Source organism: Haematobia irritans, chromosome 2 (assembly GCF_050003625.1).
Source record: "Haematobia irritans isolate KBUSLIRL chromosome 2, ASM5000362v1, whole genome shotgun sequence".
NCBI classification, from domain to species: Eukaryota; Metazoa; Arthropoda; class Insecta; order Diptera; family Muscidae; genus Haematobia; species Haematobia irritans.
The window spans coordinates 118879744-118894030 of NC_134398.1; the positions used below are offsets into that span (position 1 = coordinate 118879744).

Genomic DNA, 14287 nt, shown 5'->3' on the forward strand with positions numbered 1-14287 from the left:
AGTTTAGTTCCCCTTTATTAATAAGTAGTCCAAGAGGACTTGACGGACACCTTCAAATATAAAAGCGTGCATTAAGTTCGAGTTTTGCAGCTACAACAAATGAAAAAGTTTATTTTCTTTAAAATGAATTATTAAAGAAAAGTAAAAGGCAAAACAGGGTCATTTTAGAGCAATAATGCCAACTTAATGCCGGCCTTAAAGGTAAAAATGAAATTAAGTACAAAACGATAAGTTTTAAATGCATTTAAAATGGTGTTAAATGCTAGTAAAAACTGCACACGCCTAAATAAATTTATGTGTATATTATAAAATTATTTATGTATGTTTATACTCGACTCCACGTTCTTTTTTTGTTAGAGTTTTTAAATTCCTTCCAAAATTTCAAACTTTTATACCAAAAACAGTTTTTTATTACAAAATTGTTATTTTTCCAATAAAAAAAAATAATGATATTTTATCCAAAAGCTCAGTCCATTTCGTTTATATCAAGCACTGTTTCTGACTGTAAATCTTTAATAACCCACATTTCGAAGTTTTATTAAAAAATTTAATATAGTATAAATATAAATGTGTAACGTAAATTAAAAAAAATGGTGTTTAGTCGGAGCAGGGATTGAACCCACGACCCTTTGCATGCAAGGCAGATATGCTAACTACTGCTCCACGTGGCCAACAAATGTATGTTTATGTTAAGTAATGTTTTGTTTGCATCGGCTCGTGGGCGCTGCAGACTATGCTACATAAATATAACTTATAACGATAATTGTCTATTGATGGCCATAACAGCTACGTAGCTCAGTAGATAGTGTGATGGCTTACAAACTGTATGGTCCTCGGTTCGATTCTCGAAAGATAAAATTTAAAAAAACTATAAAATTGAATAATTTCTTCAACATTATTTGTATTACAGAACTAAAAAATTTCGTGGAAATGAAAATTATGTGAGGGAATGAGCACAATCTTCTTTGGGGAAAATTCTTCCAAGCATATACTATTTTTGGGCTCAAAATGCTTCCAAACACACAATATGTTCACATAAAACAAACATATTAATGTTTCGGCAGCATCCAATAATATATATGTTTCCTGCAAAATATGTATGGAACATATGTTAGAGAAGCGATTTTTTTTAGGGTGTATTCGTACCAAGATATATGTGTAACGTTAAGTACCATGCACACTGAAAAAAAGCATGCCCGGTTCCAAAGATTTTATCTTTACTTTAAAAATTTTGGTATTGATTCCGAGCCAAAGAAGCGGAGAATACAAGTAAGGATACTTTTAAGACACAATTCTCTTTTAAGTTTGGGTTTTGTGTACTTGCTTCTAGGAAGCAAAATTTAATTTTTCGCTTTTTCCGCTTTTTTTTATTCATTCTTTTAAAAACGAATTAACGACAACTTTATTTTCCAAATTAAGAATCGACTTCCAGTACAAATTATGCTATGTTACAAGTAAAAAACGTCTTTAAAATAAAGTTTTGAAAAACATATCCTATATTTGAACGATTTAAATCTAAGACAATTACATTAAATTTAATTAAAAATATTTCTGAATTATTAAAGTCAAGTTGACCTTAGCTCAAACATTTTTTCTTTCATGTTATGATACCCGTTTGTAAGTCAAATCACTTAATTATAAGGACAATACGACTTCATTGAAAAGTTTATCGACTTTTGGACAAGGAAAAAAACTTTATATTAGATATTAGAGATGCGTCTTCTATGCTAAGCAAAATTTGATTTCGTATTTTAAAGACATGAAATCTTTGACCTCACGACAATATTTTTTTCAATGCAGTGACTATAAGACACTGGTAAAAAAACGATAAATGATGATAACTAATGAATATTTTATTTATTATAAGGCAAATTAAAAAGACAATTCTAGTTTAAAAACATAAGGAAGAAACAAAACAATTTTCGTGTCATTTTAAGGTAATTATTTTTTTTAGAGTCAAGAATGCAACTTTTAATTTCAAACGTGATCCAAGCTCACTGCTCGGTACGAATAGGATTAATACTCATTCCAATTATTATTATTAGATTGCTAAAGATCAAGAGGATGATAAATATATATGACACCTATATATTAATCTATATATTAGATTGTAGTGAGCATTGATGTTAAGCCATTTACAATGTCGAATATAAAACATTTTTCGAAATATACATACCCTAATTAAAAAAAAATATATATATATATAATAATAAATAACCATTTTTTGACTTTAGGACTTTTTCTTCAATCTTGTTTACTAATATCCCGCGTGAAATTATATATGTATTACTGAATAGTTTACACTGATTGTATGATAACCGATTTTATTTTCTTATAACAGAAGTTTGATTTTGGCGTCATTTTTCATTCTGATAGATAGTTGCTACAATTATCAAAATATTCAGGGGGATACCTCTTTTAATGGTTAGTTGTTACTATTAAAAGGTATACAAAACATTCATCTAGCCCACTACTCATGACCTACTGTTACCATTGGTCAATTTTTTGTGTCCTAAGGGCATTGGAATTATAAACCAAATTAAAATTTAATAATACAATTGGTGGGTCATTATGGCAGCGGTAAACATGAACACCGAACCTGACCCAATTAGGAAAAACACCACTATCGTAAATGCAATCATCGAATAGACAAAAGAGATGGATTTAGCATTTTGTGGCAATTTGAAATAATTGAGACATTAGCGTTTTTTATTGACAGCCATCAACTTTTTGGAAAATGCAAACGAAATACTTGCAGTTGGGCAAAGGAATGCAAAACGATTTTATTGGCTTGGCATTGATGTAAACTGGTTGGTGTTTACAGCTAGTTTATTTGCTATTACGGGTGCATTATGCGACGGTCATGGTAATTGTAATAAATTCTTACTTTATTTTAAGACTTTTTTAAACTTGATCAGCATTACGATTTGTAAAATAAAGATAAAATGAGAAAGTATAATTCTGATCACATCTTGAACGAGAAGCACTGTGGTCTAAAGCAGTTTTTGGTATAGAATTTCTTTAATCAAACAAATTGAATTTCTGATGTGTACCCATACCCTGTGATACCCTGTTTCTGTATGTAGAATTTGTCTAAAATTGTTTGTACTATCCAAACATAATATGTTTCACCCTAAGCATATCTTTTTTAAAGCCCCAAATAGTTAATTCCAGTAAATTTAATAATGTTCAGAATATTTGGGGAAAGTCGTTCATGTGTCAGACATACCATACCAAAATGAATGCAACCACATTTGTCCACAAAAAAAGCTCTCATTTGATTTTCTCACTGTGTTGATGTGTTTCGTTATCTATCTCTGTCGTCATCTTTATTTTCTTTCTCTATTCTCTCTCGATCTATCCGACATATATATGTATATTTATACGAAATTTCTAAATTAATATACCCCAGCAAAAAATACTTCAGCAGTAAGACTTTAGTTGCGCTTTTTGGTATACAATAAAGTAGGCATTGCATCCACACTGCATGAATAGGTGGCAATAACGTAAACGAGTAATCAAACTACTTTATGATCATTCGTTTACGTTATTGCAACCAATTCATGCAGTATGGATGCATGAAAGGTAGTGCAGGTTTCCTTCACGCCAACAATGCTACACTCAAGATTATTATCACTTCTGAGCAAAATTCCAATAAAAGGGAGCAATGTAGAAGCTGCTATAAATCGGGACATCGCCCACAAAAATCAGCGCTGATTCGGTTGTTTTGTAAACAGTTGGTACTCCCTTACAATCCTGCTGAAAGAGTGCTCCATTTTTTGCTGGGATGTTTGCATCAACGCATATTAGTTTTATGTTCTAACATATTAACATGGTCCAAACATCCCTGTAAAAAAACATCCCTGCCAAAAACGTAGTGAAAATGTTCGTTTTGGATACGGAAGTAGTGAAAATTGGCGCAGAAGCGATGAATTTAACAGGGGCTTGTCATAGGACGGATGTCCAGCATTTCAACAGCCGTTGCACTGAATTTGCATCACTTTTTAAGGTGTGATCCGAATTCAGTGTCGTGTAGTTAAAATAAAGAAAATCTATGGGATAACATTTTTGGAAGTGTTTTTAAAGTCGTGCCCAATGATGTTCTTTATTTTAACTACACAGGAAGTTATTTTCATTCAATTTTTTATTACATGTTTTTTTTTTTAATATTTTTAATGGGTAATTCAAATGTTTTTGTTTCAAATTGGTCAAAAACAGTTTAAGAATTCATAAAATGGTACAAATTCTTTAAATTTTGTCGAAAAAAAATGCTAACTCCAATCTGAAAAAATTTTTAGATTGAAAAAATTTTAGATTACTAGATTCAAATGTTTCCGACAAGCGTTAGAATCCATTAAAAATTATAAAAATGATTTATTTGACAAAATATCACAGAATTTTTTACTCTACATCCAAAACATTGAATTCGGATCACACCTAAAGAAGTGATGCAAATTCAGTACACCGGCTGTTGATATGGAGGACTTCCGTCCTATGACAAGCCCATGTTAAATTTATCGCTTCTGCGTCAATTTTGCACCACTTCCGGATCCAAAAATAACATTTTAATTACTTTTTTGGCGACGCTTTTTTTTGCTGGGCATTTTTTGGGCGAGATGTATCTTTTGTCAGCTAGCAGTGAAACATCAGGGTTGCCCAATCCCGGAATATAAAAGCAACACTCATATTAAAGCCAATTTGACCTCAATTCAAAAGAATTTTCTTCTATACACAAAACAAAAAATAGTTTGTTTAATTTTATTTATAAAATTTTTAAGAAACTTTCCCTAGCCCAATACGTGAATACTTACTAAAAGAGAAGAACTGGTTCGTACAATTCTAAAACAACAACGTAATTATGTACATGTGGTATTATTTTGTGGCATTTCTTAAGACAATATATGGAACATAATATTAGGAGAATCTGTACATGTTTTACTAACTGAGCCTGATATTTAAAAAACACGTCATTGGCTGAATTTTATTTAAAATCATTGGTTGTTGAAATTCTGAGCACCACTGTTGCCACTCGTGCAAAAAATAATCTACCAAAATTTGAAAAAGATTAACCAAAAATCTACCAAACTTAAAAAAATCCAAATTTTATTTTTATGGAAAATTTTGTTAAAATTTTATTTCTATGGAAAATTTCGTCAAAATTTTATTTCTATGGAAAATTTCGTCAAAATTTTGTTTCTATAGAATTTTTTTTCAATATTTTATTGCTATAGGAATTTTTATCAAAATTTTATTTCTATAGAAAATTTTGTCAAAATATTATTTCTATAGAAAATTTTTTCAAAATATTATTTCTATAGAAAATTTTGTTAAAATTTTATTTTGTATAGAAAATTTTGTCAAAATTTAATGTTATTGAAAAATTGGTCAAAATTGTACTTCCATAGAAAATTGATGTAACTCTTATTTAGAGAGGTATATTTTGGAAAATTTACCAAATCATCCAGAATTCTACCAACCTACCATTTTTGGTAAAATTCTACCAACTGTGGCAACCATGGTAGCCACTCCAGTGTTGTTTTACTGTTTTACACCCCACTTTTGCCTTTTTGCATGCACTAAAAAAAAGCATACTCGGTTCCAAAGATTTTGTCTTTACTTTAAAAAATTTGGTATTGATTCCGAGCCAAAGAAGCGGAGAATACAAGTAAGGATACTTTTAAGACACAATTCTCTTTTAAAATTGGGTTTTGTGTACTTGCTTCTAGGAAGCAAATTTTAATTTTTCGCTTTCTCAGCTTTTTTTCTACATATCCTTTAAAAACGAGTTCACGGCAAATTTATTTTCCAAATTAAGACTCGACTTCCAGCAGAAATTTGCTATGTTTGAAGCAAAAAACTTCTTTAAAATTAAGTTTTGAAAAACATGTCCTATATTTGAACGATTTTTTGCTTTGTAGTAAAGATGCAAAAAGACAAAAAATTTAAAGACAATTTCATTAAATTTAAAGAATTTTTCTAAATTATTAAAGTCAAGTTGACCTTAGCCTATACATTTTTTCTTTCATGTTAAGATACCCATTTTTAAGTCACACCACTTATTTATAAGGACAATACGACTTCATTGAAAAGTTTATCGACTTTTGGACAAGGAAAAGACATGAAATCTTTGACCTCACGACAAAATTTTTTTCAGTGTGAGTACAAGGTTGCTGTGAGTCTGAGGTATTATGCCCACTCAATGCCATCTAAGGGGAATCTAGGAATCTTACGTGAGAACCAATTTTGTTTTTGCAGGATTTACTCCTAAACTATTCTCACTCTCCCATTACCCAGTGATCCGGAGCTCTCTACACTCAAAAAAAAAGTTTACTTGGATCCAAAGACACAGCTTCTTTAAGATAAAGACATGACTTTACATTAATTAAAATTAGAATACACCCAGTCAGAAATTTACGATGGTTATAAATATTGAGCGTTGTAACAGCGTTGGAAGCCAACGTTGAAACAACGCTTGCTAAACAAATTAATTGACGGTTTTTAAATAGTAAATTTTCCATAAAATTGTCGTTGAAAATACATGTTCCATCAATGTCCAATGGTTTTTAATGAGTAATGGAAGTATTATTGTTGATATGAATTGATTTATAACAGGATAATGTTCCTTTATCATATAAAGTGAATATGTACATTAACAGTGAAACAACTAGGAACAACAATTTTGGTTAATTTTACAAATGAGGCAATTGTAGAAAGTTTTAACTAAACTAAACGCTGACATCACGCCAAAACCCAAATATAAGTACTTATTTATCGACTAATTGAAGAAATTTTGTTAGACATAATTACTTTTTTTCACAAAAATTTTGTCAAAATCCTATCTCTATAGAAAATTTTGTCCAAATTTTATTTCTATAGAAAATTTTGTCAAGATTTTATTTCTATAGACAATTTTGTCAACATTTTATTTCTATGGAAAATTTTGTGAAAATTTTATTTCTATTTATAAATTACCTCTTAGTTGGAGAGGAATATTTTGCAAAATCTACCAAAACATTGAACATCCTACAAGTCTATCAAGCAGTCAAAAATTTACCATTTTTGCTAGAATTCTACCAATTGTGGCAACCGTGTTCCAAATACACCAGTGTGAGACAGGGAGACGGACATTGCAAAATCGATTCAATCTAATTCTACGTTAGGTTATCTTAGGTGGCAGCCCGATGTATCAGGCTCACTTAGACTATTCAGTCCATTGTGTTACCACAGTGGGGAACTTCTGTCTTATCACTGAGTGCTGCTCAATTCTATGTTAGGCTCAACAACAAGGGACCTCCGAACGGCGTTACACATTGTAGTGAAACCACTTAGAGAAGTTTTGAAACACTCAGAAATGTCACCAGCATTACCGAGTTGGGATTATCCAACGCTGAAAAAAAACATTTTGGTGTTTGGTCGAATCTGGTTTGGAACCCAAGACCCTGTGTATGCAAGGCGGGCAGAAATAACATTTTGACAATATTTTCTATAGAAATAACATTTTGGCAAAATTTTCTATAGAAATAAAATTTTGACAAAATCTTCTAGAGACAATTGGAAAGACGTATGAAATTTTGTTTTTCAGTGCTTTTTAATGATTGTAAAAACCATCGATACACCGTATAACGATGTTATCATTTTGGGGTTGTCAAAGCGTTCGTTAAACCATCGGAAAAGCGTATAAACTATTGTTTTCATGACGCTTTGAAAACGTTGTTAAATACAATCGATACACCGTGGAATGATGTTATCATTTTGGGGTTGTAACAACGCTTTTTCCCACCGTGTATCAACCGTTCACAACGCTTTTCCGATGGTTTTTTTCTGACTGGGCAGATCTCATGTATCGAAATTTCGTTCTTTATGTCAGATGTTGATGTTCGTTATCACCTGCACAGCATGTTCAATGATGTCCAATAGTATAGTATGAGCTGGGCCCTGAGTTTGGGATGCCAGTGGATGGCGTCAAATTTCTTAGGATGGTGACCACATAAGAAAATAAAGTCCACCTGTTTTTGTCGGAGGTGGCTCACAATCAATTTTTTCCACCATCTGCAGCGGCTTGACAGCTAAGCTGACGCAAATATATCGGCTCAGCTTCGGTCAATTATCCATTAAAATATCACACTAAAAATATACGAACTGTTATGAGATAAATCGTACGACCAATCATAAAATCAAATTGACATTTTATTCAAAACTGTGAATTATTACATTTTTGGGTAAAAAAAGGGAAAATTTGGAAGCTTTTACCAGATTTAAGCAATGTACATTGCTTGATTAGCGGCTAAATGTCAGTCAAGATGAGCCGACTTAATCGGCGGCGGCACCGACCGACCAAAAACGATCAGCGGCATGAACCGTACCACACTCAAAATTCGATATTGGTGCCTATTACGATTATACTGATAAATGATAAATTATTCCGATTAATAAATAAAGCATTGATGACCACTACCGTATAACAGAAATTATTTTAAATATGAGATAGAACCATACATTGCAATTATTATAAATTTGTTAAGATCATCATTTTTGAAAACTTTGTATTCTATTCATTTGAAATGGGCTAATCTACGGACAATGTATTCCCACACGATAATAATGATTAGAAAATTTTGTTTTGCTTTAGATAATTATCTATTATGAAAAAATTATATGACGAATGAAAGCTCAATTTTATGAAAATGATTAATTGCCCATTTTATTTTCTGCTCTAGTGATATTGGCAGGGAAATTCTATTCTATAATAGATTCTATTTTTTAGTTGAATTATTTTGTGGGGGCAATTCGTGTGTTTCCTCGTTTGCACTGACATACCTTGGAATAACAATTGAATGAAACAGAAATTCAAAATTTAAAAATTTTGAAAACAGCTGTTGTTTGTAGAACCTATAACAACTGGTCTGACAGATATACGTTCGATTAGATTGACGTCCAAGTATTCAGAAGTCGTATGTATTCGCAAATTACACACAAAAAAATCTTTCCGCTGAAATGAAATGTAGACCAATAAATTTTCCCTTTCATATTGGATTGGTCTCCTTAAATGCAAATCCATCTCTACTTATGACACCCGCTGTCATGTTTACCCACAATGAACTTTGCTTGGCATGAACGAAAAAACTTTAGGTACAAAAAAACTTCGTTGGTCGAAAGTTTCGTTTCCAAGAAAATAAATTAATGATTTGCGTGTAGAATGCCTCAATTTAATTTTTTCATTAGAATTTCTAATGATATTCGTAATTCTGGATGCACTGCTTTAAAATATGTCCTAAGAAAACGAAGCATAGATTCGAATGTGCAATTCAAAACCGCACAATGAAAGAAAAGATTTCGTTTATGAAGAACGAAATTTTATACAAACGAAGTTTTCTGTTGAAGATATAAAAAATCAATTGTTCTTAAAAAAAGTACTTTACCACAAAGGGGAATTTTGTTTGACAAAAATTTCGTTCCGGAGTATTTTTACTTTGTGTCTGTAATAAAAATAGGATTTTTGAATTGAGAATATATAGCAAAGATGCAAACGGACTCGAAGTTTTTTTTCAACAAATTTTTATGCTCCTGCCCAGCAAAAACTGGGTAAGCACTAGTGATTCTTTCAGTAATACCGGTAATCAAAAAGTTATTACTTGCAGTATTACCTGGGATTTAAAAATAATAACTTACCTGTGTAGGCAAAAAGTGATTCTTTCTATTAATACCGGTATTCAAAATCATATCTTTAGGTCCGGGTTCGACTCTACAGTATGCACCGTTAATAGTAGCGATCAGTAATGCCAAATTACATTTCAGAAAAAAATTGCCAATAAAATATACCTTGTTTTCTAAAGTTGTATAGTACATAATTTATATTACAAAATAACATCATTAAATAGATCCATGTCTTTGGAGCGTGGTATAGTGTGTTGGATTACAAAACAACAGGGGTGAGTTCGCAATTTTTGGGTATTTTTATGGTAAAGACATTATTTATGGAGAGCTGGTATGCTTGCGAAGAAGTACTTATTTTTCGACTGCTGGTATGCTAGCACGGAAGTACTTTCCTCCAATGTCATGTCCGTGTAAAAGTATTACCACTGATACGAGTATATGTACGAGGAAGTTGTTAACAATTGTGCGCAGGCATACTTGTACTCATACCTGGTAATAAGAGTTTTTGCTGGGTGATTGTGATATCATTTATAAACAGTGAGCCGTTTGAAAATGTGAAATATGACCATGTCATGGTTTATGATGAAATCTATAAATTAATTTAGTTTTAAATTTAAGTGAATGCATATTGCTTTAAGTAAAATTGATAGAATATGTACAATTCTATATAAATCATTATTCTATATTTACTGCAAGGTGGCTGTTATTGTTCAAAAGCAAAAATGTTGGAAATAACAGTTTAGGATTCGTTTTGGCTACATGACATTAGTTATGGCTGTAAAAGGCTGACAAAGCCATGACTCGTTGAACGAAAAGGACTCTGCGCCATTTTGGTCCATTCCTGTCGTAGCGCCGAGATGACAGACTCTGGTATTTTAGCGCTATCCTTACTCTTGAAATTCTTAGTTGACACGTGCTGAGTCCTTAGGGATGGGCTTCAATATTGTCTTTAGGACATTTTCCCGATAATATTGGATTTTTTTTTGACCACTCGTGCCAGATATAATCTACCAAAATTTTAAGAAAATTTTACCAAAAAACTACCAAATTAAAAAAATCGTATTTTGAAATTTTTGATCAAATTTTTATGGAAAAAAATGTTTTTTCTAGAAAGAAATGTTTTATTTCTTATTTTAGGACTTTAATTCAATATTTGCAATATTACTTATTATGATCCTCTTGGCGACTCTTGGCAATTTTTCGGGTGTATACCTATATCCATTGAATTGTAAGTGTGTCTAATTTTAAATATTTTAGCGAGTTTAGTTTGAACCATAAAGGGAAAGTTACTACTTCAACTTTGATAATATGACCGAAATTTAAAAAAAATACAATTTTTAAAGACATTGAACTTATAGAAAATTTTGTCAAAAAATTAAAATTAATTTCTATAGAAAATTTTGTCAAAATTGTATTTCTATACAAAGTTTTGTCAAAGTTTTATTTCTATAGAAAACTAATGTACCTCTTAGTTGGACAGGTATATTTTGCAAAAACTACTACTACTACTTCTAAACCCGATCATTTTGTTTGTTCACAAACTGCTCAAGTTGGAATTGCTTCTCATCGGAATTGTTACCGTGTTTCGTCCACTTTTTGGACGTAATGCAACATTGCCAGTATCACGGTAACGAACAATGGAACGAGAAACAAAAGAATTATTCACATTTAAATGCTGGATGGCTCTAACGATAGCCACTTTTAGTTTCTAGCCAAATATAAAGAATTCATACTACGCTTGAATTGCACCACGACTAAATTTATTTCTGAATGCAATAGATCTAAATGCTTTTGTAAGCTTGTAAACAATAAAATGAACTGTCACTGGAATGACATATGTCACATGAGCAGCTTAGAAATGATAGCAACCTGAAGTTGGTTGCAATACATATCAGCCACTATGTACCCGCAGAGAATATGATCACTACAAACACGTTTCAAGAGAAAATTATTATACTTAGATAGGGAACATTGAACATTTTTGACGCAAAAATTTTGTTTTCTCGCCAAAAATAAAATGCATACCAAAGTCAGATACATAATTTCCGAAAAAATTACATGGTTGCGCCAAACATGTTCCCCTAAATAACATGACACATGTTTGAGGTGATCGTATTCCTTCTCAGAGTGTAGACGCATTTGGATTATTTTTTTGTGTTAGTGGTTCAAATTAGATACTTTTTTAGGTTCCCACATATCGCCTTAAGTCCTTGGGCTATTTTCAACATGATCATGATCACACAGAAAGATTATATGCTAGAATTGTAAATGTTAGCAATCATAATATTTTGTGTGAAGAAATTCTTGATTTGCTTCATTTACGTAATCGATATTTAAGTAAGTTAAACATATAATGCCTCAATTTACCTTTAATGATTCCGGTAGAAAACGTTCTAGATATACCAATATTTCGGGAAGCTCTGATTCTTTCACCAAACGGAAGTGTCGGCCTTCAGGAATGATTTCCATTTCTAAAAAGAAAAGAGAACAAAATATTTTTATGAATGATTAGGCGAACAATTTTTCTCATATAACACATTTACATTTTTACAAAAATATTCATTAATTATGTTTAATTATTATTCATTTCATTTAAATATACATATATTTAATTGATTAAATACTTAATTAAATCAATGGACAAATAATTGAAAATTTAGTTGAAGTTCAACCAAATATTTAAGAATATCAATTAAAAACTAAGTTAAATTTTTATGTGAAACAACTAAAATTTATCCCAAATGTGCAAACAAAAATCAGTCATTAATTTGAATCAAGAATATTGTTGATGAATAATTAAATCTGTGATTGATACCATCAATTTCAAAACTATGTAAATTCAAAAAAAAAAATAAATAAATAAATAAATACATAATTGGATAGATGAATTTCGTGATTCAATCAGAAAAAAAAATGTTTTCTATGTAGTCTGCACTAGAGAATCATACCTTTGCATACACTAAATTTAATTAAATTATATTACATTAAAACACAAAACATAATCTTATATATAATTACGCGAATAATTCTTATATAATAATTGTCATATCCCAATTGACATTTCAATTAAATGGAATGTGTTTATTTATTATTTATGTAATGTAATTATTCACATATTTTATTGATTAATTTATTTAAAAAAAATCGGTCAACAAATAATTGCAAATTATGTTGAAGTTCAACTAAACATTTGATTGTATCAATTAAAACATAATTAAGTTTGCGTTCAACATTGGTTAAATATTTAATTGAATCAAATAAAAATAAAACCCATTGTACAAACAAAATCACATATTTTAATATTTTTTACGTTTAATTGAGTCAGTTATTGATACTATCATTTTCGTAATTAAATCCATTTCAATTAAGAAATTAATTGAATCTATGGATTTCGTGACTGAATAAGATAAAAATTGTTTTCTGTGTAGATTGCACAAGAAAACGAACCTTTCTATTAACTGAATATAATTAAATTAAAACAAAGACATATTTTTATATATAATTAGGCGAACAATTCTTCTCATATAATGTTTTTAATTTTTTTAATATTGATTATATCAATTGCCCTTTTAATTAAGTAACAAATTTTTATTTATTATTTATTTATTTATTTTCATTATTCATATATTTAATTGATTACTTAATTAAATAAATCAATCAATCAACAAATAGTTTAAAAGTTCTACTAAATATTTGATTGTATCAATGAAAACATAATTAAATTTGCGATCAAGATTAATTAAATTTGTACATGAATCCATTAGTTTATGAATTAATTAAATTATATAAAATTGATATAAATTCAAGTTTAGATCCGATTAATTTTAAGTAATTAATTAATATTGGTGTAAATTGCTATAAGATAAATTAAAATGGATTTCATAAAATTCATTTCAATAAACTAAATTATAATTTAATTACAACAAAGTCAGTTTGTCAGACTAATGCATGCTTACTCGATGTTCACAATGGATACTCAGAAATGACAAAAAAAAAAAACTCTCCTATATTAATACGCGTTTTGAGAAATTAAAAACTTTTCACATCTTATTTTTTCTCCTCTGTGTAATTTTGTCAAATGGTCCGTTCAAGGTCATTCTTTCAAAAAAACAATGGACTCGCGATAAAAACAAAAATTATAATGCAAAAATAATAAAACAAAGAAAACATCAAAGAAAAAATCCTGTGGAAAATCAATGCAAATGATAGGTGGCCAGCTGGATTGTTTGTAGATGTATGGACAAGTGAATGGATACCGCATTCATTTACTTACGAGTTTGAGTACAAACGTAGCTATGTGTCCTAGTTGGAGCTGTGTCGCTGTAAAGGACGATTTCAATCTTATCTAAATAAAATCACAATCATGTCCTTGAATGTCCATAATACTCGCAACAATAATGCTACGGTACGTCCTACGAATAATGGTTATGACGCTGACAAAGATGACATTTGGTGGCTATGTTCATTGCGATGAGATACGGGGTGATTGGGGATGGCAGAACCAGCGGGAGACAATGAATGCCAACGAAGTGGGGGTTTGATGGAGAGAATATGCTAAGGATTATTTACGCATGTTTGTTTTTTTTTTGTGATATTGATATATGGTCAGACGAATGCATATGAATTCCCCAAT

At 30.4% G+C, this 14287-nt stretch overlaps 1 protein-coding gene across 2 annotated transcripts in view; it reads right to left on the reverse strand.

Moving 5' to 3' along the window:
* Positions 1-14287, reverse strand: part of LOC142226095 (uncharacterized) — an 87767-nt gene that overhangs the window by 43524 nt on the left and 29956 nt on the right. For both annotated transcript variants that reach the window (XM_075295970.1, XM_075295969.1), the window contains exon 3: positions 12022-12125. In XM_075295970.1, the coding sequence (XP_075152085.1) occupies positions 12022-12123 (102 nt within the window). In that variant the 5' untranslated portion in view covers positions 12124-12125. The remainder of the gene's footprint in view (positions 1-12021; positions 12126-14287) is intronic.